At 36.1% G+C, this 25,973-nt stretch overlaps 6 protein-coding genes across 6 annotated transcripts; 3 read left to right on the plus strand and 3 right to left on the minus strand.

Moving 5' to 3' along the window:
• Positions 1 to 2,263: 2,263 nt before the first annotated feature.
• LOC116124577 (protein GRAVITROPIC IN THE LIGHT 1) lies at positions 2,264 to 4,852 on the plus strand. Its single transcript, XM_031410303.1, has 3 exons — positions 2,264 to 2,630; positions 2,839 to 3,515; positions 3,690 to 4,852. Exons 2-3 carry the CDS (start codon positions 2,879 to 2,881, stop codon positions 4,463 to 4,465), a joined length of 1,413 nt encoding a protein of 470 aa, XP_031266163.1. The 5' UTR covers positions 2,264 to 2,630; positions 2,839 to 2,878; the 3' UTR covers positions 4,466 to 4,852.
• Positions 4,853 to 5,042: 190 nt separating this feature from the next.
• LOC116124575 (mitochondrial uncoupling protein 2) lies at positions 5,043 to 8,644 on the minus strand. The gene is made up of 9 exons (XM_031410299.1): positions 8,446 to 8,644; positions 7,656 to 7,874; positions 7,476 to 7,554; positions 7,163 to 7,296; positions 6,974 to 7,072; positions 6,777 to 6,881; positions 6,352 to 6,426; positions 5,848 to 5,934; positions 5,043 to 5,377 (listed from the first exon to the last, which is right to left on the minus strand). Exons 1-9 carry the CDS (start codon positions 8,524 to 8,526, stop codon positions 5,339 to 5,341), a joined length of 918 nt encoding a protein of 305 aa, XP_031266159.1. The 5' UTR covers positions 8,527 to 8,644; the 3' UTR covers positions 5,043 to 5,338.
• Positions 8,645 to 14,106: 5,462 nt separating this feature from the next.
• On the minus strand, positions 14,107 to 15,027 carry LOC116124550. The gene has a single exon (XM_031410271.1). The coding sequence runs from the start codon at positions 15,025 to 15,027 to the stop codon at positions 14,107 to 14,109; it is 921 nt and encodes a 306-aa protein (XP_031266131.1).
• A 1,786-nt stretch (positions 15,028 to 16,813) lies between these two features.
• On the plus strand, positions 16,814 to 18,778 carry LOC116124571 (proliferating cell nuclear antigen). Its single transcript, XM_031410291.1, has 4 exons — positions 16,814 to 17,226; positions 17,971 to 18,123; positions 18,222 to 18,319; positions 18,397 to 18,778. Exons 1-4 carry the CDS (start codon positions 16,908 to 16,910, stop codon positions 18,625 to 18,627), a joined length of 801 nt encoding a protein of 266 aa, XP_031266151.1. The 5' UTR covers positions 16,814 to 16,907; the 3' UTR covers positions 18,628 to 18,778.
• A 1,026-nt stretch (positions 18,779 to 19,804) lies between these two features.
• On the plus strand, positions 19,805 to 20,885 carry LOC116124593 (proliferating cell nuclear antigen-like). Its single transcript, XM_031410324.1, has 4 exons — positions 19,805 to 20,123; positions 20,250 to 20,399; positions 20,491 to 20,588; positions 20,673 to 20,885. The coding sequence occupies exons 1-4, from the start codon at positions 19,805 to 19,807 to the stop codon at positions 20,883 to 20,885; spliced, it is 780 nt and encodes a 259-aa protein (XP_031266184.1).
• Positions 20,886 to 22,228: 1,343 nt separating this feature from the next.
• On the minus strand, positions 22,229 to 23,861 carry LOC116124568 (probable sugar phosphate/phosphate translocator At3g11320). The gene is made up of 4 exons (XM_031410289.1): positions 23,399 to 23,861; positions 22,998 to 23,101; positions 22,689 to 22,917; positions 22,229 to 22,565 (listed from the first exon to the last, which is right to left on the minus strand). Exons 1-4 carry the CDS (start codon positions 23,837 to 23,839, stop codon positions 22,389 to 22,391), a joined length of 951 nt encoding a protein of 316 aa, XP_031266149.1. The 5' UTR covers positions 23,840 to 23,861; the 3' UTR covers positions 22,229 to 22,388.
• Positions 23,862 to 25,973: the final 2,112 nt, after the last annotated feature.

Below are 25,973 nucleotides of genomic sequence, written 5' to 3' on the forward strand. Positions count from 1 at the left end.
TTACTTTTTATTATTAGATTGATCAAACGTTCGACTTAATATTTGATTATCTATCTTTAAAAAAAAAAAAATACAGATGAAATAGACATATCACGTTACATCAACCACCTCAATTAATTAAAACATGTTCGATGAAGAATATTTATACATAAGCATAAGACAGAAGTGATGGTTGACATATGAACATACTTACTGCTAGAACATCCAAATTGAAATTGCTTAGAACACTGTGATAGATCTTCTTCTAAAACCTCCTCCCATCTTTTTTGTGTTTAATTAAGCCAGTACTGTGTTGGAAAAGCTTTACCTACACTCCAACACTTGTTCCCAAAACATAAAATCTTCCCATCTGGCTTAATCCTCTTTCCTTCAACTTACAATACCAGCCTTAGATTTTAAGAGAGGATATATTATGTGCCCCCTCCCCTCCCTTCTTGACCCGGCCCGGCCCCCCTTCCCGTCCCTGATCAATATAACAAAACCGAGCCTCACTGTCTACCAATTTTCCGCCCATGTCCACCAGCAATGTCTTGACTCTGAATCCCGGAAAGACCCTTCTCTATCACATCACTCAACCACTACCAGGATACTTACAGGGGAATAACAACAACTTACAGCAATGCATTTCCTCATTTAGAAATTAATGATATGATAGGAAGAATTTTGCCATTTTTTGATTGTATGCACGTTTATAATAATAATATTTCTATTAACATATATAATGTTAACGTAAAACACTTATCGTTAAGTTAAAAACTATAATTATCAGTAAAGACACAATTTTATTTTCTTAAACCATCAGCTTTCTCCGATAGTTTGGTCGACATAATTTGACCCACTGACGTCCTCCACTACAGTAAAATGCTAGACACCTAGCCAACATATTACAATTAGCTATGATCGGTAGAAGTAATAAACAGTACTGAACATCTTTCTTTTGGTCACGTAGTAGCCCTTAGCAGTTGAAATCTTTTATATACAAACTCAAGCATTTTGAACTACCCTGTGTTCATAATATACATCAAACTCAAATAACATTTCAGTTCAGTTCTCTCTCTTACTTCTAAGACTGATCGAAAAACCATGTTTCCTTCCATGTTCCTTTGTTCCAGGCGCCATGAAAATTCAAGGTAATGTACTGTTCATCATCTTAACTTCAGTCACATTCATGGCTACTATTGTATAACGTCCTATATGCCTTTCTTTGTCTGCAATCTTTGATTTTCTCACTGTTTTTTTCCGGATTCCTTCCTTGCTTTTACAATTTTGTAAAGATTAGTCATCAAAGTAATCCCAAGTACATATACTTTCAGAACTTTAAATGTTGAATTAATTACTTTTCCTGATCATTTTGATTTAGATTATCATATTGGTGTCATTTTTAGTGCGATTTCAGACCTCTGTTTATAGCAAATAACATCCCTTTGAGCACAAATGCAAATAGGAAGATAGAATATTTGTCTCATATAATATCAAAGCTCTGCATCGGAGCCTTCCAAACTGTTTATGCAGCAAATAGAAAAGACCTCACTGACTAAGCAGATTGTTTAACACTTTTTTTCTGGGCTAATAATAGTCCATTTTTTTGGTGGACAATCCCACGTGGACAGGACCCTCTTCAGCTACCACCATAAGCTACCCCATTCCCTTTTCCTGACCAATCCTTCAGCACAAGTTTTTCAGTGTCCTCCTCACTTTTTTTTCTTTTTTGGTTGATGGGAGGTATAAAGACAACTTGCACATATCTCAACTAATTCTCAAAAGTGTAGTCGAATAAATTTTCTCAGTAATGACTCCTATTAACAACCCAAGTGGATTGAATAATACTTCCAAGAGTCTTAGTTAATTGCTAGATCAACCGATAGTGGTTTCAATGTCCTTCTCGACTTCAATGGGAGCTTTTATATTTTGGTCTGTTTTTAAGAGCTAATAGAGTTGCATGATTCTGCAAACGTAATTGTTTCATAAGATCATTTGAGTATACACAATCGCTTGAAACACTACACAGACTGACTTTATGAACTGACAAATTATTACATGTAAAAGAGTAGCGGCAAAGCCGCAAAATAGTCAGTTTATACAGGTCGATCTGGGTCCAAGAGGAGTCCAGTACCAGTAACATGAATATTTAATTTAAGAACTAATAACCATTGTTAATTTTCAGATCAACAATCTTTTTCTCCTAAGATATGTTTTAACAGTGACAATCTAACATTACCCCAATAGAAAGCACGTTGCAGCACCAGCATCAGTGTGAGTGACATTACACTTCAGTCACTCTCAATATCTGCTCATCCCATCAAAACACCAACTCTAAATCTAAACCATACACTTGTCTCCCTTCCCTCATCTATGCCAGTATAATCTCCACCATTTCCGCCTAGTTCACTGAACCGTATATATCAGTTTACCGGTCACCGGAATTACTTTTACATACTAAAATTCTGTAACCCAGTTTTGGTTGTATTCAATTTCAGGAAGAAGAAGAGCAACCCGAGAAGTGTGGAAATAGAAGCTAAAGACTTGACGTTTTGGTACTCTGTTCAGTTCAACAGAGATCTTCCCCACAACCACAACCACAACCAATCAAAATTCACTCTAAAATCTCAGAACAACTTTCACTCTACCAGGTCAGCCAAATTTTACATATTTATTACATTTTATTGACTTTTCTACGAGGAAGAAAGATAAATGTTTTCTAATATCTTACTGTGTTAGTGTCTGAGCAAGCACATGGGAGAGAGAGTTAGGTGCTATAAATAATATATAGTTAGCTGCATTAACTCAGTCACTGACTTGTTGCTTCTGTTTTGTCTTTGTGATGTATTTTAATTAAAGAAACGGAGCGTTGAACTTGAAGGTGAAGAAGAAAGGAGATATGGCAGCCAAGGTCTCAAATTTCTCCGATCTGATACAGAGAGTGGCATCTTCTTGCTTGCTTCACCCACTTGCCAATGCTCGACAAGACGACCAAAACGTTGAAGACGATGAAGAAGAACAAGACTATGAGTATAACTCAGAAGAAGAAGAAGAAGAAGAAAAGAGAGATGGAGGAGTCGAGATTGTGAGAGAGAGGGAAGTGGTGAGTGTAGAGAGAGTGATAGAACTGGAGACGATAATGAGCGAGGTGTTTGAGGCGTTTTCTGCTATGAAGAAAGCGTACGTTAGCTTACAGGAGGCGCATTGTCCGTGGGACCCGGAGAGGATGAGGGTAGCTGACGTGGCGATCGTGGGCGAGATGAGAAGGGTTGGTGTGTTGAGAGAGAGGTGGTTTAGGAGGAGGAGGATTGGTGACGGTGGTTGCGGCGGCGGTGGTGGTAGAGGAATGGTGAGAGAAGTGGTGGCGCCGTACGAGGCGGCAGTGGAGGACTTGAAGAAGGAGGTGAAAGCTAGAGAAGTTGAAGTTGAGAACCTGAAGGAGAAGCTGAAGAATGTTACTAATAATCTTGGCAGTAGCAGAAGGGGGAGGTCTTTCTCCAAGAGGAAAGTCAACTGCAACAGTCAAGCTCCTCAAGGTATAAAATTGACTCTGCAGACCTTGTATCTTGATGCATTTGATACTGTTTCTCAGTTATTATCAAATTATTTTATGGTAAACTGGTAGTTGTACTTATTCCATATCCAGAAAGAATAAAGATGTTCTGAAAAGCTTGTCCAGAAATCTCACATGAAATTGATTCTGATAACAGTTATAGCAGCACCAGCACCGGACCTGTTTGAAGCAACAATTAGCCTTGTGAAAGATGCATCAAAATCTTTCACATCGCTGCTACTCTCCCTTATGCGAGCTGCGCATTGGGACATTGCTGCTGCTGTGCGTTCCATTGAAGCTGCCTCTGCCAACAGCCCTGAAACAATCACCACCATTACGAGTTCCGTCGTGGCAACCAACCATGCCAAGTATGCACTTGAGTCCTACATTTCACGCAAAATCTTCCAGGGGTTCGACCATGAGACTTTCTACATGGACGGCAGCCTTTCTTCTCTCATCAATCCAGACCAGTATCGTCGCGATTGCTTCACCCAATACCGTGACATGAAGGCCATGGACCCTGTTGAGCTTCTGGGAATCTTGCCTACATGTCATTTTGGCAAATTCTGCTCCAAGAAGTATCTCGCTATCGTTCATCCCAAAATGGAAGAGTCCTTGTTCGGAGACTTGGAGCAGCACCGCCAAGTATTGGCTGGAAACCACCCAAGGAGTCAGTTCTATGGTGAGTTCTTGGGACTGGCCAAGGCAATTTGGTTGCTTCACTTGCTGGCATTCTCACTTGACCCAGCACCATGCCAGTTTGAGGCAAGCAGGAGAGCAGAGTTTCATCCACAGTACATGGAAAGTGTTGTCAAATTTTCTGGTGGCAAGCCACCCCCTGGTCAGATTGTGGGGTTTCCGGTGAGCCCTGGCTTCAAGCTTGGAAATGGAACAGTAATTAAGGCTAGAGTTTACCTGGTATCAAGGACATGAGGTATTTCATATCGGCTTGTTATATGTAGTTCATGGGTTTTAGGAAGAAATGGTGCGTTTGGGCTAGTGTTCACAGTTCCAGGTCACCGGTGATGTTTCCTTAAATAACAAGAAAGTCCTCCATAGAGGTTTTAGACTACTACTACATGTTATTAGTATTAAGCCTTTTAGATGTACTACTACATGTTATTAGGTCACTAATGTTAGACTCTGTAACATGAACATGTTCTATGCTACATGCTTCAGTGAAAAAAAAGGGTTCATCCAATCAGTCTGCCATGATGCTACAATTTTATTGCAGGATCTTGAAACTGCAGATCTTTTGCTAGGGTACTATGACCTGCATTCTACATGTTTCAATTCTCTGTTTCACAGAAATATAAGTTAAAATGATGCATGATTTGAATAACAGGGTAACAGCCCATTTGATCTAACCAGCATTGTCAAAATATATTTATAATGGGTTCATTGCAGGGCAAATTTATTGTGCTGAGCAAATTATGCTTTCACCATCAACCAAGTTGGTACAATATCAACATTTAACATGTACAAGTAAATATTCATTGAATGCCTCAAGTATGTTAAATAAGTTATATTTATTGAATGTCTCAAGTATGTTCACATCATCTAAAGTACATTTTGGAAAATTATGTCGATTTCAAAAAAAAAAAGAAAAGAAAGAGCTTGTTCTCTTACAGGAGGGTGTGGTACTATAACCCTGATAAATCGAATTTTAAGTCCTCTGAATATTCACAAGGAGAAAAGTTTCGTCTCTAAAGGAAATGGAAAGACTGCAGGGCCCATCTCATTTCTTTTCTGGGAGGTATAATCGGGGAACTACCAGGCAAAAGCTGTCTTCCGGCACCCAAAAAATCAGTCAACATACACTTCCCGGATGAAAACTTTCTTAGCCTGTCAAGAAGAGATTATAGAGAGGATAAGCAATTTCATTACTGGCAGTAAAAAGTATGAATTTCTTCAGATACACCAATAGTGGGTTAAATAAAAGCAAATAAAATAAGCCAATCCACAACAGATTAACAACAAAACAAAGTTAAAGTTTCCAAGTTCTATAAGACAAGAATGAAAGAAACTAGTTTCAGAAAGGCCATTTTGTTTCTTCAACAATGCACTTGGCTTGTCTAGATGACTCGGCCATAACATATCCTTACCAAGCAAGCATAAGAATTTAGTCCAATCCACAAAAATGTAATAATTGCAACATATGAAAACCAACAAGAAGTTCCAGAAACAATTACGAGAATCAGGAGATAAACAAGTGCCTAGGTTCACCTATACGTTTGGGAATATATCAAGTAGTAACCACAAAAGTTAAAAGGTGATATTCAAAGACTAAAATGGATAACAATCTGCAATCTTACTTGCTCAAGAGTCAGAAACATGATCACGTTCCAAGACCCCAGTCGACCAAAATTGGGAAGAAACCCCTTATAGAAGGCAGAAATTCCCTGCAGTGCATTAGCTGCTATTAGTTACTAATCAAAGAATCCTAATGGCATTAATTGAAATTTTTGCTCCTAAAACAATTAAGTTTCAGTCAAGATTTAATTGCAGTCAGAATTCTGCAAAAGAGAAAAGATTTAATAAAACCATGCAAGTTCGATAAGAATTTGCAGTTGTAAAGCATGTTAAACAGCTCATTTAAAATCTTTCACCAAATCAAAATCAAGAATTTCATGTCAAGTTCAACTTTCATCTGGTATCAAGGATATTTATATGAGACAAATACTCCAATATGACTCACAATCAAAATGAAATCCAGATAACAACTGAAAAATAGAAAATATAAAAATAAATAAAAACATCTTATTTTATATGACATCTACAGTGATGTGGTACATGATCAAGATGAAACTGTAGCATACCTCATTCTTCAAAGTCTTGATGAAACAATCAAGAGTGTTTTTGTAGCCTGAATCTCCCATCATTCTAGATTTTACCTGGAACAGAACATATATGACATACATTACTTCACATAGCAGTGATTGAGAAAGGTTCAATATGCTTATAAAGTGTGCTCTAGGACCAAAGCGTATAAGGAAACAGAAATTTAAGCCTGATGGTAATGCCATAAATTTGTACTTCAATAATATCTGTTATGTGGTTTCTTCGATTTATGTAAATAGTTCTTTGGTTTCTGCAACTTGGGCAACAGTGGACTGCAATACACTTTAGTCTAAGTCTTAAAAGGTAAAACTTTAACACTACAAGCTGATTATGATGATAAATAATGTGAACAACCAAAATCATAATTCTTCACTGAAAGCAGAAGCAGATATAGAAGGCCTACCACATCAATAGGAGAACCAATACAGACGGCAAAAAAGCCTGCACCAAGACCAGCTAGAATATGGGTAAAAACATTGTCCATGAACCCTGGAATTCTCAAAATCGTCTGCATAAGTTTGAATATATTAGGACATAATCAAGACATCAACTTAGAAATGATAACCTTAGTATTTCATACGACTCAACACTTGAAGTCACCTGTTTTACTTGATCATAACTGGCTAGCTCAGCAGCATTTATAAGAGCATTTCGTGCTATATTAGGTCCAAGTCCAGTCCATAGTGCTGCCAGTCCTTCCTAGTGTTTGTAATAAGTTAAATAAGTATGTCTTTGTGCATGTGTCTGTGTATGTATATATATTGAAGACAATTACTATACAAAACTAACCTGTCTCACTATGGTGTAATAGGCATCCAAGGTTCCATAATAACGCCTGGGCACTCCAGATAGTAATTTCCCTTCAGCTTGAAGTCGAACTTTAACAAGATCAGTTGGATTAGCCACGGCAATTGCTATAGCCCCTGTTTGTAGTGAAAATTGTATTTTAATAAGAGTTTGACATAAATAGTATGTACTTTAAATTGAAATGTAAACAAAATACCATATTGAGTATACTTTCAGCACCTACATATGGTCAAACCAAGAAGTTATGCAAGATCTACCCACTTTAGAGCAGCAGGCAGTCACCAAATGTACTCACCAGTCAGGAAAGCTGCAAATATTTTTTGGTATAAAGGAATATCTCCAACAAAATCACTGCCAACTAGGAAAGTTTTGACCTGCTCAAAAAGCATTTTTGTGAGTAGGCATCAATACATATCAAAAAATAAACAAAAAGAATTGACCACATTCATCAATGCAAAACATATCTTATACTTACAGGATCATATAACCCAACTCTTAAGCCTCCATAAATACATTGGCGATGTAACCCTGCTATTATCCCTTTCCATAGAGCCGATAAACCCTCTTCCCTTGCAATAGTAGCAACTGTACCCAACAAACCTCTATACTTAGACACACTAACCCCATCTTCACTAACCGTTTTCTTTTGGAGCTGAAGGCGGACTTTAGCTGTGTCCAAAGGTATGGTACACAGCTGCAAACATCAGCAAAATGATAAGTAACATTCAAATAATTGCAACTTGACTTCATTAAAAGACAATATGAGGAGAGCAAAGCCTCACTTGATCACTTGTAAACAAGCACAATAATCACTTGAAGCATGTGTAATTCCAACTGAACTATGAAATAATGAAGTATCTGGAACAAATTCTGAATAATCAAGTGATGAGTCTCTCTCACCTTTTTAGTTTGACTTTCAAGTGGCAATCAGTTTTTCTCCACTTAAAAAATTTGACCATACATTACTCACAGCAAAACACTCTTAATTCACTCAAAACAGAAACTGAAATACAATTCAAGGTAAAATTCATTCAACATTACAATAAATATCCTACATTTTGCACATACCCAGATACCAAAACAAATTCTAATGAAAAGTCAACGCAAAAAAAAAAAAAAAAAAACACATACCCAGATACCAAAACAAATTCTAATGAAAAGTCAACGCAAAAAAACAAAAAAAAAAATCATCAAATAAGTTTATAAGAAATGCTGAAATTGAAATCAAAACATATGCAGCAAAATCATTTGAAAACATAAGATACCTCAGCGAAACAAGCAGCAAAAGCGCTGCAGAAGAAGGTTTCAGTGAAAGAGATCTCAGGCCTGAGCTTGAGATCTGACATTGTGTGAGAGGTGGAAAGAGAAAGTGTTGGAAAATCAGTAGTGAGTATGAAGCAAAGCAAAAACACTTTATAATGGAATGATGGGAAACAAGCCAACTGCCAACAGCTGGTTTTTTTTTTTTTTTTAGTTTTTGTTTTGTTCTAAGAAAAAAGTCGTTGTCAGAAATCAGAATCGTATTGGTTTTGGCTTGCTGAGGTAGTTATATCTCCATAACACTCTTGATTTGTTTTTGTTTTTGTTTTTAATTTAATTGAAAATTAATGATGACTGATTTTTAATAAAAACAAACTGAATTTACCGGATGCCAAAACCCCTGGCCGAAGTCAATTATACCCAAGAGGTTTTGTATTGGCCCCACTCGACAGATAGTAATTCTAGGTCCATAACCTAATCATACAACTTTCTCTCACAATTCCCAATATGACAGTTTGTAATTAGTCAACTCGTAAATAGGTCATGTTTGCTTACTGTGGGTCCTGCCTACCTATTTGTAAGCTAATCAATTACGAGCTATCATGTCGGGGGTTTTGAGAGAAAGTTGTGGACTTAATATTACTGCCCGATAGACATCTACCATATTTGTGAATTTACTATCTTGTCATTAGGGGTGTGCAAAAATAACCGTTAACTGAACCGAACCCGAAAATTCGGGTCAATTTCAGGTATTTATTATGTGATACCCGAAATTTCGGTTCGGGTAGCGGATATTTATTTTAAGAGAACCAGGTACTCGGTATATTAAGAAATAAAAAAATAAAAAACCTAGTTTTTAAACCTATTTTCCTTTAACTTTCAAAGAGCAAGAGGCAAAAATCCCAAATCTTAAGTATTTAAGTTATTAAATTAAAAGTTGATTTAGTGTATGGAAGAAATTATATTCACAAATTGAAATTTGAAATGTAAAAAATTAAAATTCATGCAAAAATATTCAAATTCGGGTCATAAACCGGGTATCCGGTTTTTGACCCGAATATTAGGGTACCCAAAAAACCGAATACCCTTAAAAACGGTTTGGTTTGCAGGTACTCTTTTAGGGGTACCCGAATATTCGGGTACCCGGTTTTTGGGCAAAACCGGTTCAAGTACCCAATTTTGCACAGCCCTAAATTGTCATTGTTAAGTTAAAGTTTAACATTTTGTCCTTATTCAGTTGACAATAATGCTTGAGTTACCGATAAAGGTACCGATTTGACATACTGATTAAGTTAAAATTTGAGATTTTGAGAATTGGGCAAGTGCATCGGTATGTGAAAATCGGTAATTTACTCGGTAAACGTAGTATTACTGTTCAGTTGAAGTTAACAAAATGATCTTAACGATGGGTGGAAAACTATTTTTCTTAAAAAAATTAAATTGGGTGGGAAAACGTAATTACGATAAACCTTGGGCGGGAAATTGTAATTCACTCGTCATTTATTTGTTTAATAAGTTTGATTGTGAATAGGTGGGCTTGGGTTATTTATAGTTATTTTTAAGAAATAATTTATCCAATATCGGTTTGATTTGTTTGTATAGATTTGATAACTGTTTCTAAATCATGAGTTTATAAGAAAGAAAATAAGTTTTTTGTTTTTTTTTTTTTTTTTCCATGATCAGGGGTGTCTGTCAGTTTAAGCGCACTTCAACTAATTCCTTGAAACTCTAAAACTATTAATCAAATAAGAACTTCAATACATACCCTATTAGCAACTAACAAACTCAGGAGTTATTTATCTATTATTGATTTTGGAACTTCAAAAGAGTGTGGTTGGGAGGCTTAAATAACACTATTTTTGTTTTGTTTTTTTAAAAGAAAGGGAAGTGATTTTTAGCCCCCATCAAATTAATCACTATTTCTCATTATATTTAAAAAACTTCTCTTTGAACCCCATTAATACTGAAAATAGCTTTGCTTAATTAGGTTTTATTTGCATCACTTTTCCTCCAATTTCAAGCTTAATTAGGGTTTTTTATTACACATTTTTTCCCTAATTTCAAACTTAATTAGGGTTTTTTTTTACATCACCTTTTTCCCAATTTCTTAAATAGGTTTCTTTTGCTCATATACCATTTTCTGAATTTCAAGTTTGAAACTTACTTTTTAGTCTTCAGATTCTTATTCATCTTGTTTGTTTGAATACTTTCTTCATAACTTTAATAATATATTTTCATCAAACAAATAATTGTTTAGGAAAAAAATGTTTTAATGATTTAGAAAATTTTGGATTTAGGGTTTAGGTAAGAATAAAAGGTTAGAAATATAAAAGAGAAAATTATATTTTGGGTATATTTCATTTAATCTCATAACGGCAAAATATAAAAATTAATTAAAAAGTAGTAAGTGTTTTATTATGTGTGTTTTTTTAATATTTTTAAAGGGGTTTTCATAATCATAGAAAATACATAAATATTTTTTCAATAAAAATATTTATATTGAAGTGAAATAAATGGTATATATTTTAGTAATTTAAAAAAAGATTGGTGATTAATGGTATTATTATATTTTTTCAAAAACATTATAACTTCCCTAGCTTTGTTTAAATGAAGATCATTATACATTTGGGCTGGCCCAAATATTGCATTCGTGAATGTATTTGTCACGGTCCAAGAGACGCAACTATTTGGTAATCACACAAATAAATTGTTTTACGGTTATAGTCTTAAGAGAACCACCAACTCCAACAATCGTCCATGTACGGTCCATATTAGATTTGACCAATCGTCCGTCTTACCTCTTTTATGTTCGTGACAGTTCATTTTTGTCTCAGTAGAGTATTTCAGTGACATGTTTCGATCCTCTTTTCCACTATTCAGAAAAAAGTAAACCAATGATTCAGGTACAGGAAACTATCATTAGCGCATGGACAGTTAGATATCCAACTTGTAATTGCAACGACCCAATTGCAAAAGTGGAGCTCTACCAACCTCTGTTTTAAAAATCGGACTCAACCGGTCGGTCGGACTGGGACCCGATAGCTTCTCCGGTTCGGTTTAGGTCTTAGGGGGTTTTTGTAATATTTCAAAATTATAAAGGTTAATTTACAATTTTATAGGGGTATTTTGGAGATATGCCAAAAGTTTAGGGATTATTTAGTAATTTTTTGGGGGTATTTTTGAAATAAATAAAAATTTTAGGAGCTAATTTGAACTTTTTAGGGAAAATTTTGTAATATATTAAAAATTGAGGGATTAATAATAATTTTTTAAGAATAAAATTGTCACTGACATCATCGGTCCAACCAATTGACCCGTAATTCGGACGACAAAACAGGTTACCCTCGGATCTGGGTTTTAAAACAATGCTACCAACTTACCTATATCGCTCGAGCCAAATAGAGTATGCATGAAGGAGTTAGATCTAATTGATGAGTTATACATCGTGGATTTTCTTAGCTTTAAAAAAGAGTGTAGTAGAAGGCATTGACCTCTATAAAATAATGTTTTAAAAATCGACCCGAGACAAAACTCGGCAAGAGGGTCAGGTCTTGGGTCGACCGGTTTAACCGGTTGAACCAACTGGTTTAACCGGTGAACGGTAATTTGACGTCATCAGCATGATGATGTCATCAAATTACTGTTCACAGAATACATTTCTTTCCCAAATTTTACTCCAAAGTCCAAATCATAAACTCCAAAATAAAAAATCCATAGCAAAACATCATCAAACATCATTATATCAATAATACAAATCAAAATAACAAAATTAATGAAGAAAAATAACATAATAGTTGTTTCAAGTTTTCAACTTTCAAGTCAACGACTCAACATTTCAATATTCTAACAAAAATTGATCTTCACCAAATGGTCCTCAATCAATCTATCCATCATTCCATCCTCAATTAAAATTGACAATTCACACACAACCTAATAGATGATCATCATCATTATTAAAATAGGCGACATCATCTACAAAAAATTCTAGCAAAAAAGAAAAATCATGAGTTAAATCTTCTCATTTAAACTAATTGAATATAAACTAGCTAATACCAAATTGAAATTGCTTAAAAAATTGTAAATAACCTTCTGAAGCATCTGTTGAGTCATAATAAGAAGGGTGATCACCAAATTCACCACCATCTACAGGAATAGCTCCTTCTCCATATAATGATTGTTCCAATTCATTATAATTAAGCTCACCAACCTCCTCTTCCTCGTCAACTATCCACCATTAAGTTTTATCAATACTCTCATAATCAATAGGATCATATGTAATTTTCTTGTAACAACTAACAACTCCTGAAATAGCAAAATTAAATATTCAAATCATGACCAATAAAGACATCAATAAAAATAATAAAATGAAGAAGACTTTATACCTATTTTGCAAACGCAAGTTATAATGAGTGAAAACCAAATCATTCAACCATGGATGCTCCAGTCTGTTCTTCTTTTTAGTATGTATGCGTTCAAAAACACTACAATTTCGCTCATATCCGGAAAAGGCCGAAGTTTGGCTTAGAATTTTGATTGCAAACTTTTGCAAATTTGGAGTACTAAACCTAAATGTCCTCCACCATTCATCTAATTGAGAATAAAAATATAAATTACATAAGAAATAAACACAATTTCATAACTTAAAAATTAGACTTAAAAAGTTAATAACTATTACATACATGGCCGTGTAGTTTTGCATGTTTGAAAAGCAAGCTCACGAGAAAAGCTTTCTAGACGATCTCGATATAATCTACTCTCCTCCAGTAACGTTGTCTTGCTCATTTTGAATGCATTTGCTTTATTGTCAATAGTGTCAAGAAAACCATACATGACCTCAGGTTTTTTGAAAAAAAGTGTCCTCGTCATATTTAAAAGCAGGATTCAAGTAATATGCTGCTGCATGAAGATCATGACATAACATCCTATCCCAACGCATCTTGATAATTGTTGTATAAGGCTTGTACAGATTTGTCTTGTTCTTAAACAGCTTCTTGATTCCCATCCTCGTTCTATACATGCCATCATACACATATCCTATTGAAGGCCTCTCATCTGACTCTACAATCCGGAGCATACGCATCAATGGACTCACAACTTTGGAAACTATACCAATGTCATCCCATAACTGGTTATCTAGAACTATGGAAATAAAGGCTTTGCCTTTATTAGTTTTTGCATATCGGCACTCCACAAAAGTTCTATCTGTCATTGTAGATTGCAAGTCATATTTGTGCTAATGTAGGCTGCTCAATGCAATGAAAGTTGTGGCAAAACGGGTTGCACCTAGGCGTATAATTTTTGTCCAACCCTATTCAAGTCATAGACAATAAATGTTAGTACTTGGTAAATTTTTAAAAAGTGTACATATATAATATATCTTGACAATGTAAATTATAAACATATGAAGTAAAGGTATATAACCTGTTTTTTCCTCAGCAAAGCCAGCACAAATGAATGATTATACACAAATTTGTAACCTCAGATGCACGTGTCAAAAGGTTGACTATATGACTCATCTCAGCCATGTCTTTCAACATTAAATTAATACAATGTGCTACACAAGGAGACCAAGTAATACTGTTATATTTTTCAGACAACATTCTTCCAGCAGCTTTATAGTTTGCTCCATTGTCAATGACAAGATGGACAATATTGTTTGGTCCAACCTATAAAGCTATTTCCTCAAACAAGCCAAACAATGTTGCAGCATCCTTTACAACATTTGAAGCATCCACTGATTTCACAAAACACACTCCTTTAGGACAGTACACTAGAAAATTAATCAGCGACCTATGTGAATTATCTGTCCAACCATTAGCCATTAAAGTACATCCAACATCCTCCCAAGTTTTCTTGTAACTATCAACAAGTAATTGCACTTCTTTCTTAACATCTCTCAATAAATTCACACGCAAATTATGGTAAGTTGGGATTTTATACCCAGGACCAATTGCAGCTATAACATCTGCCATAGGTTGAAAATAAATTGAATTAATAACATTAGTTGGGATGCAAGAATCATAAAATAACCTTGCAACAGCCATGTCCGCTCTCCACTTAGCTTCCTTTTCGGCTAAAACACTCCTAATTGAGGGTTGACACCCAACCTTAGTCTTCGGAGCAAAATAGTCACCTATCCCAATAGATTTTTTTATTTTACTGCTTGCAGTTGAAGTTAGAGCTGGAGCTGGACATGGAGAAACCTCTTTACACTCTTGATCTTCATCTAACATATCACCCTCAAATTGTTGTACACTAGCTCCATAAGGATTGACATTCTTACGAAGTTCAACTTTTTGTTTATTCTTGGCCCCAATTTTATTTAGTGCTTCTCCAATCTTGAATTTAACATCGAAAGGAACTTTAGGGCACTTTCCAACTTCTCCCTTTATACCCGCTAGATGCAATTTAACTCGATAGATTCCTCCACCTTTGACTATCTTGCCACAGTAAAGACATGTTAATATTTTCTTCCCATTTTCATCCACGCCCTCATTAACATGTGCCCATGCTATATCATTTCTTCCTCGAAAAGTTTGTGAAACATCCATGGAAGTAGATTGTTGACAAGACCCAGATGATGACATATTCTTTGTCTTTAATCTTGATATCTACCCTGGCAAGTGGCAACACAAATAAAAAATAAGTTAGTAATTACATGTATCCGAAAAAACAGTGTATTAGAAAACTTTATACCACTTGTCCACAATTTTTTTATAGAATTACATGTATTCAAACAAATAGTTCCATAATGAACTCCTAAATCTCTAAAAAAAGTGGAAGGGACAATACATCCATAGGTTCTGCCTACATTGTATTATACTATTATCCTTCACTTTTACATGTTGTTGACCACTTTCTCAATGTTTAGAAGATCTTCACTAACCATTAATTCTTTTCTGATCTTTAATAAATTAATGCCGAAACAAAAACTACTCAAATTTTGCATACTTCTATAATACATAATCACAGTATTACAATAAAAATTACCAACAATTCAGAACTGGTTCACCAATCAATTGAATCCTATAGGTTTGAATGAATTCAATAACTTTTACAAAACAAAAGTTAAATATAATGTTTTGGTGTTCCCATTTCGGTTCAAACTTCAGAGTTTACTAAATCACAAAGCCACAAACTACGAAGGCTTCCCATTTCGGTTTAGCCTGATGCCCTGATCATGCACATTCTCTCTTCATCAATCTTTAATCTCAATGCACATTCTAAATTAATTATGAATTTATAAGTTTTTAGGTTGGTAGAGAAGAGTGCTACTTTGTCATTACTCATTAGTTCTCCCTTCAAAGAATCAAAGTTCAAAGTTCAAACTTCAATCTGTAAACTGTAAAGCATGAAGCCTACTACATTGCAAACTAAGACATCTCATGCATAAGACCTGAAGGCTGAAACAAAGACATGCCTACACCGTGACAGTTACCTGCTAGTGAAGATGAGCTGCCGTTTGTTGCCCGTCGGGGAGGTGGAGCTCGGCTGTGAACAGGGCAACTATAAAGAGCTGAGTCAGATTCAAGCAATGTGAAGAAGAGTGTGTGCAACTCTGAGATCGAGATCGACTGTGCACTGTGTAGCTCCGAGAAGAATCAAGAATGAAGACGATGGATTATGGCATAGATCGACGGTGATGAAGAGTGGATGCCAGAGAAGATTGCGAAATGAGCGGCACCCCAACTGACGACGAAGCAAGCCGTTGACCGTGAAGGCTGCAACGACGAGTTTCAACGGTGAAGGGAAGACTCTAGCGGTAATTTTCAGAGTTCAGTGAGAGTGAAGCTTCAGAGTTCAGACTTTCAAAGCAAAGGGTGGGAAACGCGTGAAAATGGGAGGGAAATGAGGGAAAGGAAATGATATTGGGGTTTACTGTTTAAGTGTTTATTATTAAATTTAATTATTTTATATTATAAATGTTGACCCGGATTTTTTAAAATGGACGGTTGGACCGGTGGGTGCTACAGTACACCGGTCCTACTGCGGGTGCCAGCGGACAGAACAAAAACACTGGTTTTTAGGCTCACCCGGTCCGACTCACCAGTCAGGTCCTGGTTGAACTGGCCGGGCCGGGTTTTAAAACATTATAAATACATATTTCTGAAATAATGAATTTTTTTTTATTTTAATTATTAGCCATATATTCAATTTAAAACTATTTTAAATAACCATTTCCCCCCCGAATCCAAAGTTTGCGGGGACCCATGCAAACTTATAACGCACGATAAGAAAATACCACTACCACACACGATTATTCCCTCCCAAACCCGTTGGCGGGAACCAATAAGCCCAAACTCCCGCCAATTACATTCCATAATTTAAACCATTTCCCCAAATCTAACCCGCTCCAACCCGCCAATATAAACCCAAACCCAATCCCTCCCATTTTTTCAAAGCCAGTCCTAACCCTAACCCCAAGAAACAAAGTAAGAAAGAAAGAAAAAAAAAAGCACCAGCAAAAATGCTTGAACTAAGGTTGGTCCAAGGGTCTCTTCTCAAGAAGGTGTTGGAGGCTATCAAAGACTTGGTGAATGACGCGAACTTTGATTGTTCGGCCACCGGGTTCTCCCTGCAAGCTATGGACTCCAGCCACGTGGCGTTGGTGGCTCTTTTGCTCAGATCGGAGGGCTTCGAGCACTACCGATGTGACCGTAACCTTTCCATGGGGATGAATCTGGGCAACATGTCCAAGATGCTGAGGTGTGCCGGTAATGATGACATCATCACCATCAAGGCTGACGATGGCAGCGATACTGTTACTTTTATGTTTGAAAGTCCCAGTAAGTTTGTTTTTGCTGAAGTTAACTTTTTGGTTTCTTTCTTTGTTGATGTTAGGGTTTTCGTTGGAGGATTAGGGTTTATGGTTTTTGATATTAAATTGACCGTTTTGTTCGTTGATTTGGGGTTTTGGTGGTTTGGTTTCATATGGGTACCTGTTAATTTTAAGAAATTTAAGTTTCGCTTCGTTGGAGTTTCCCCCTTTTCAAACACCCGTTGGTTTCATTTCTGTCCCATAAACAGTAAATGTTTTATTCTCGTATTCCTTAAAGATCCCTTTGTTTCTTTCCTCCCAGAAAGGGTGGTAAAAGCAAAATTCCAAAGCATACTATTTTTTTTTTTAAATATATATTTTTCTTGTAGTTGCAGTTTGAGTCTTTGAATAATTAACGTTGTCGATACTATAACCGTAGACTGTTGGATTCGATGTTCTTGCTTTTTTGTATGTCAGTTTCTTTTTTCAAGATGTTTGGAAATATTAAAAGCAGGTGTCGTGATGTTTTCTATTTTCTTTTAAGTCTGCTCTGTTTTTATTGGGAAGAAACTATTCAAAAGATTAAAAATGTAGTGTTGGTACTTATGTTTGTTGCTTAATGTGGTTTAATAAACAATGCTGCTGCAATGAGTTTAATTTGAACTGTATAAATCAGCTATTCTTTATGTTTACTACTGTAAGCATGTTACTTTGTTAGCTGACATGATTTTGTTCAATTTTTTGTTTTGGTAATGGTTGGATTTCATTGTAGCACAAGATAAGATTGCAGATTTTGAAATGAAGCTGATGGACATTGATAGTGAGCACCTTGGAATCCCTGAGGCCGAGTATCATGCTATTGTCCGGATGCCTTCAGCCGAGTTTGCTAGGATTTGTAAAGACCTTTCCAGCATTGGTGATACTGGTAATATATTGTTATGTCAGTGAAATTTTGGATTTCTCAAGTTCTTTAGGTAATATTTAGGGAATCTGAATTGATTTTTGTGTTCGGTGATTGTACAGTTGTGATCTCTGTGACAAAGGAAGGTGTGAAATTTTCCACCAGGGGTGATATCGGGACTGCTAACATTGTACTAAGGCAGAATACCACGGTGGACAAGGTATATTTAGTCCTGTGTAAGCGATGCTATTTCTATTTGTGTTTCGTTGGTTGATAGGTGTGAGATTGATTTTGCAGCCAGAAGATTCAACAATAATTGAAATGAATGAACCAGTGTCATTGACTTTTGCACTGAGGTACATGAACTCATTTACAAGGGCGACTCCATTATCCAACACTGTCACAATCAGCTTGTCTTCAGAGCTACCAGTCGTGGTTGAATACAAGATTGCTGAGATGGGTTACATCAGATTTTACTTGGCACCCAAGATTGAAGAGGATGAGGAAGAGACTAAGCCTCAAATTTAAAGGACATTTTAATAGTCTGTAGGCTTATTTTTCATTGTTCAATCAATGAATCAAGTTGTATGAATAGTGTTTCTTGGTGAATTTTAATTTTAATGAACCAAGCAGTTGTAGTTTGATAGGTATAAATATCCCTTTTATGTGGCTTGATTCTTTTTTAGGCTCTATGAGAATATGATTTCTCAGTGTTTTGTGTACCTTTCAGTTACTGTTTGTGGTTCTCACTTGACATAGAACCTTTTAAAATTTTAAGAAATAGGTCAAATGGGAAAATATTTGATTGTTTGCTCATGGCAATAGCTTAGCCCTGAGTTAGGAGAATTTTGAATTGTTGAAGATGGACTCGTTTTATAAGACACGATCATTGTTTTAAAACTTGGCTTGGCCAATTGAAACGGGACTTGGGGGAGTTATCGAGTTGGGTTACAAATTTTTTTATTCGTTTAAAACTTTAGAAATTAGGATATCGATTTTTGAATAATTGAAGGTTGAAATGTTAGGGATTTTGAAAAGAAATGGTTGGTGAGTGGAATGGTGGCAATAGAGGTGGTTATCGGTGAGTGAATCGATTGGGAATCACAAAACTAAATTGTCGGAAAAAATTTGTTGTCAATGATTGGGGAGGTGAACGGAGGAAGGGTGGGATGGGTTTTGATTAGGAGATTGAGGTAGTATTTTCGTGGTTATGGGAATTGTTGTCGTTGTCGGAAACAAACCTTATTTGTTGACACCGAGTTGTTGACAATAGTGTTTAGGGTGTTTTTGTAAGATTTCAAACTTTTGGACACCGGTTTGATCTGTCGGTCAAACGGGGATTCGTCACTTTGTCGGTTTCACCTCGGGTTGGTTTTTAAACACTGCACGATTCATACAGTACGACTAACACGCACAATCATTCCCTTCAAAAAGATAAACCAATCAGTTTTAAAGCCCGCCAATAACACTCCAACGTTTAAAGTTTTAAACAATTCTCCCAAAACCCAACTCCCTCTACCAGATTACGACTTCAATTCTAAGTTGGTTTCTTATTTGAGTTCTTTTCCAATTTGTATCAGAGTTTCTAATATTATTACGATTTGTACACTTTAGTTTCATAATCTGGATAGGATTAGATTAATACAACTATAAATGGGGTTGAAATTTCTTAACTTTCACAAAATTTTGTTTGTGAATTGGGAAGATGGTAGAACTAAGGCTTGTTCAAGGGTCTCTACTGAAGAAGGTGTTGGAGGCGATGAAGGACTTGGTGAATGATGCCAACTTCGAATGTTCAGCCATCGGGTTATCAGTTCAAGCCATGGATTCTAGCCACGTCTCATTGGTGTCCATGTTGCTCAGGTCAGAGGGTTTCGAGCGCTACCAATGTGACCGTAATGTTTCAATGGGGATTAATCTGGGCAACATGTCGAAGATGCTTAAGTGTGCTGATAATGATGACATCATCACCATCAAGGCTGAAGACTGCAGCGATTCTGTTACTTTTATGTTTGAAAGCCCCAGTAATTTTTTTTTTTTTTTTGCTTCTATCTCATGACTTCCCTGTTATATGCATTATTTTTTTCAAGATATGCAGAGACTAAAATCATGGGGAAGTCATAATCTGCATTTTCTTTATTGAATTGCAGCACAGAAGATATCGGATTTTGAGATGAAATTGATGGACATCAATTGTGAGCGAGTTGGAATCCCAGATTATGAATACAATGATATTATTAGGATGCCCTCAGCTGAGTTTGCAAAGATTTGTAAAGATCTTGCCGGCATTGGTGATTCTGGTAACATCTCATTTTTACATTGTGTTTGATAATGAAATTCAGGGCTTGTGGATTCTAAATTCTGGGTTGATGATTATGTGTAGTTGACTAGTTGTGATCTCTGTGACGAAACAAGGTGCAAAGTTTTACACAAACGGTGACATTGGAGCTGCTGCCATTGTAATCAGGCAAAATACTACGGTATATAAGATATTTATTTATTTTTTTTAAAGCGGGATTCTGAGATTTCGTCCACATTGAAATGAAAATCTCTGTTTGTGTTTGGGTTTGTATCCAGAAGAAGCAACAATAATTAAAGTGAAAGAGGCAGTGTCATTGACATTTGCAATAAGGTTCATGAACTCATTTACAAAGGCAGCTCCATTGTCAGATACTGTGACAATCAGCTTGTCCTCAGATCTGCCTGTTGAGGTTGAGTACAAAATTGGTGAGATGGGTTACATCAAATTCTGTTTGGCTCCCAAGCTTGAGGAAGATGAGAATTAGACTATGCCTTCAATTAATTTAAATGCAATCTTAATTTTTCTCTTAATATTTTGATGAACTAGGCATTTGCAGTTCAGTAGAATGTGAAAAAGATTCAAATGCAAACTGATAAATCAATAGGAAAATAATAATGGGTGAAATCCATAGATCGTTTGTGATCAAATTCAAATGCAAACTGATAAATCAGCAGCTCTTATAAATGATCAAGATTCTGTGATAAATCTTTGACTTAAAAACCGCATAAACTGATAAGACACTATAAAAACAAACCATATAACCATCAATCATTCCCGCCAATAATACTCTACTGTTGGACAACTCTCTCAAAGCTCATAGGAGAAAGTAATTGAGATATTCTGCAATAAAGGCAATGAAGGAGTTGGTGAGTGAAGTAAATTTTTTAACTTTTCGGCCACAGGATTATCTATTCTAGCCATGTATTCTATCCATGTGTCGTTGGTGTCCCTGTTGCTCCGATCAGAGGGTTTCAAGCTCTAACAACATGAGCATAATGTTTCCATGGGGATGAATCTGGATAACTTGTCCAAGGTGCTGAAGATTTCCAGCAATGATGACATTATCACCATCAAGGCTGAAGACTACACCGATACTGTCACTTTTATCTTTGAAAGTCCCTGTAAGTTCCCTTTACGGAATTTTCAGTTCAGTTTGGTAGATTTTTATTGCTTATCATATTCATCAGTTAACAACATGGTTTAATAAAATATATAACTGACAATGGCATGGCTTTCTTGAATTTTAGCTGGAGGAAAGATTTTTGATTCTAAGATGAGTTTGATAGACATCAGTTGTGAGCAAGTTGAAATCCCGGATTCTGAATACAATGCTATTATTAGGATGCCTACAGCTCAGTTTGCAAAAAAATTGTAAAGATTTTGCCGCCATTGGTGATTCAAGTAACATCAATTCAGGGATTCTTTTACTAATGTTTTTAGTAATTTGAATGGATTCTAAGTTCTGGGTTGATACTTGTGTGCGCAGTTGTCATCGCAGCCACAGAAGAAGGTGCAAAGTTTTCCATTGAAATGACAAGTATCGACCTTCTGTTAGTAGACAAGGTATTTTTAATCTTTTTTTTAACTGGGATTAGATTCGATTCTGAGATTTCGTGTACATTGAAATTAATTTTGGTTTGGTTTTGGAGCCAGAAGAAGCTTTTTATAATCGAAATGGAAGAACCAGTGTCATTGAAATCTGATCTGAGGTTCATGAACTCAGCCAGAAGAAGCATTTTCTTTCTTTTGCTTTGATTTTTCATATGTTTGATGAGAAACCGCTCTTAATTTGTAGTTTAGTTTAATTACTTCATGGAAAAGGATGAACCATTCTTTAGTTTAAACAGCGAATCTGAGCTTATAGCAGTTAACAAGCAGATCATCTTGGATGAATAAACCCCATGAAAGAATTAATACAATGAATGAAACCAAAATTTCCTGCAACCTTGGTCCAGAATCTTGTTGCTTCCCATCCCCGGAATAAGGATCACTTTGCACAATGATCTAAATTGATCCATGATATACTCCTTCTCTTGGCTTCACTGTAGAGAATGACCCCAACGACTGTGATAGTATAGCCGAGCATCCCTGTGACCGACACTGGATTTCTGAATATCAATATTGACACAACCACTGCAACAGCTCCTTTTGCATTTCCCAAAACCTGGAAGATTCAGCACATTGTAATTTTCACCAGAACCCAATTGGGAGGATAAAATCTGACTTTTTGCAAAGTGACTTTTATGAGCTGATATCCAGTTTCAACATTGAACATAGTGTAAAATACCTGAAGGGTCAAGGCACTAGTGTGCTTGGTGACCAAAAAATTGGTCAAATTCACAAAATATGCTAGTGCTGAATTGAAGATCAGATAGCATAAGAACTTCAAATCTTGTCTAGCAAGTGTAATTGTGATCCCAATTACATCTTCTTCTACTATGAGTGCTACAGGAAGAAGGAACAGAAACGCTAATGGAGCCATGTACATGAGGAGGTTCATAGAATTAAGCTTTTCGCTGTTACAGAAAAATGGAGATGGTTGTCAACTAATAACAAAATGTAGATGGTAATTAAGGATATGTTCCATATTCAATACCCTTCAGAAGAAAGCAAAATCCCTTGCAGAACTGACTTCAGTGCCCGAGCTGCTGTGGCACCAAGGCACATTATAAATCCAAATAGATGAAAACTTGGTTCTCCCTTCACCCAAGTAATTAGAGGAAAACAAGATCAGTTAATTAAAATCATCATCCCACCAACCAAACAGAGTCTTTAACAGTTGTGCAATTCACACATCAACAACACGCATTAGCTTCGTTACAAAACCAAGAATTTGATTATATCAACATACTTTATTAATAAAAAGACAGAAAAAAAAATGCATTTTCTGATACAAATTTGATGTAGAGAACAAAAGGGTCAGGCTGTAGTATATCAAAACATATGTAGATAGAATCAAGTAAAGCCAAGAGAGAAAAAAAAAGAAGAAGCTCTTACTCCAGTGGCAATAATAACACCAGCAACAACAGGGATGAGAGTGACATAAGTAAGCCACGCCTCTCTCTTGAAAGTCATCAAACAAGCAAAAACCGCTGTGAAAAATGGTGTGGTGGCTCCCACGGCCTGATTAAACGACACAGGAAGGTACTTCAAGGAGATGTTGCCACCCACAACAGATAAGCAAAAAATAAGTCCAAGAGCACATATCTTGAAGAACTGCATTGGAGACTTTATGATTTGCAATGTCGTGACTTTGAGCCAATAAACAGCAACAAAGCTCAACAAAGAACACGCCAACATGTGACACAAAGTGAGGAAAATTGGGTACTTAAATCCATAGTTACTAAGCAAATATTTGTTTAGTAATAAAACTCCAATATTTGTGGAGTACCATGATACAATAAGACCAGTTGTGAATAACCCACTTGAAACTTTCATTGCCTATGTTTTTTTGGTTTGTTTGCTTAGATTTTTGTGGGATTCTTTTAAAGAGAAAAAAAAAAATGTTATAATGGAGATGGAGGTGGTGGGTTAAGTCAGTTAAGGTTAAGAGTTTGGATGTAAAATTGAAGGGTGAAAAAGAAAGGAAGATAATCCAGATTTGAGTGGTTGAAGAGAGAGTGACTTTGAGAGAGACATGATTTTTTTTTTTTTTTTTTTTTTTTGGGTATTAAGACATTAGCTCCCTGTTCTTTGTTACAGACTTCAATGGAACTTGAAGGTCCATTGAGTGACGATAAAGAAAGATGGGCGGAGTTTTATCTGTGAAAAAGATTTGAAAGTTTTTCAAGAGTTTAATTTTACAATAATGCTACGGACACCGGGATTTTTGCACCGAAATATTGTACCGGTCTACGTGTAATACACATCTGAATATTTTTATAATTTTTTTCTAGTGAACGGTCGTCCATCAAATTTGGACGGCCATTCACTCACATGGACGCCCGTCCATATGGGTGTTCAAAAGAATCGGTTGGAACCGGAACCGGCGGGTACCCTGGGTTTGGTTCCGGTTCCTATCCAGAACCAGTTGTCAATGGGTAGGTTCCGGTTCCAAATTTTTGGAACCGTTACTGTGCGGTTCCAGTTCCTATAGTTAGGAACCAGAACCGGAACCAGGAACCAGGAACCGAGACTAATATAAAATAAAATTAAAGATTAGGGGAGTTAATAAAACTTTTGTAGAAAAAGTAATGTGAAACATTATATTTATATTTCATAACATTTAAAGTAAGTTGGTTTGACTTTTGAGAAATAACTTTACAAAGTAATGGAGTTTGTAATTTTGAATTATAATTTGTATTATTTTTGTAACAAGTGCCAGGTGGGGGAGTATTTGTAAGTTTTTAAAGGTTTTTGCTATTTTAAAAACTTTTGGGGGGTCATGTAATTTTACAGGGTACCAGAATCGGAACCGGAACCATTTACAGGTTCTGGTTTTGGGTACCTAGGAACCAAAACGTCGGTTCTGGTTCTGGTTCCAAATTTCAAGGAACCGTCGGTTCCGGTTCCGGTTTCGGTTCCTTCAAAAAGTGTAGGGTACCCGGAACGAACACCTCTAAATTATATTATATGGACAGGCGTCCCTATACAAGAGACGGGCGTCCCCATAAATAAAATATAATAAAAAAAATTATAAATATGGGGACGGCGTCCATCTGTTATGGACGGCCGTCCATTACTTTTGGACGGGTGTCCATTGTAATGGACGCCCGTCCATACTTAAAATAAAAAAAAAAAAAAAATTCTGCTTCTTCTTCTTCCTTTCGTAAATGTTCCATTTTCTTTCTATTGGAAAAGGGCGCCATGCAGCTTGGATGAAGCATGCGGCCCATGTCCTCACATATTATGAGTAGAACCTAAAGGTGTGCTCCCTCTTATCTTTCCTAAGTTTCCTAGCCAGCTGATGAAACTCTTCAGAACTGTGTCTTGTGATTTCTTCTCCACTTCTTGGGTTGCCATTGTGACTGAGTTAAAGGAGTAGTGTTGTTGAGATAGTAAAGATGGAAGAGTTGGATGAATTTAAATTTTCAAAGATGGAATAGAAAAGGGCAAATACCCAGCTGGGGTTGTCTTGAAGAATAAGTTAGAAAGTTAAAGATGAAGTAATTTACATATTCTTGAAGAATTTGGATACCTTCGCAATTTTGTGAGAAGCTATTCTGGGGGCAAGATAAGCCAATCCAATAATATTGATCATCTTCTGAAATATATAAGAAATAGGAACTGAAACCCCATGAATAATTGCACCAAGATCCCAAAGCCATTAACACACAGTCCTAAAAATCTGCAAATGTAATAGTTTCAGCAATGAAACTCAAAACAAACAAGAAGAGAAGAATGAAACAGAATAGAAAAAGAGAGAAAGAATAATGGACGGCGTCCCTTTAGGGTGGACTGCCATCCTAAATAATGGACGGGCGTCCATTAGTTATGGACGCCCGTCCAAAACTTAAGGGACGCTCGTCCACAATTTATGGACGGGCGTCCAATTTTTTATTTTATTTTTAAAACAAATTAAGGTGACGGGCGTCCCGTATTTGCGGACGCCCGTCCAAAATTAAGGGACGGC

The sequence above is a fragment of the Pistacia vera genome, unplaced genomic scaffold (genome assembly GCF_008641045.1).
Source record: "Pistacia vera cultivar Batoury unplaced genomic scaffold, PisVer_v2 Contig153, whole genome shotgun sequence".
Taxonomy (NCBI): domain Eukaryota; kingdom Viridiplantae; phylum Streptophyta; class Magnoliopsida; order Sapindales; family Anacardiaceae; genus Pistacia; species Pistacia vera.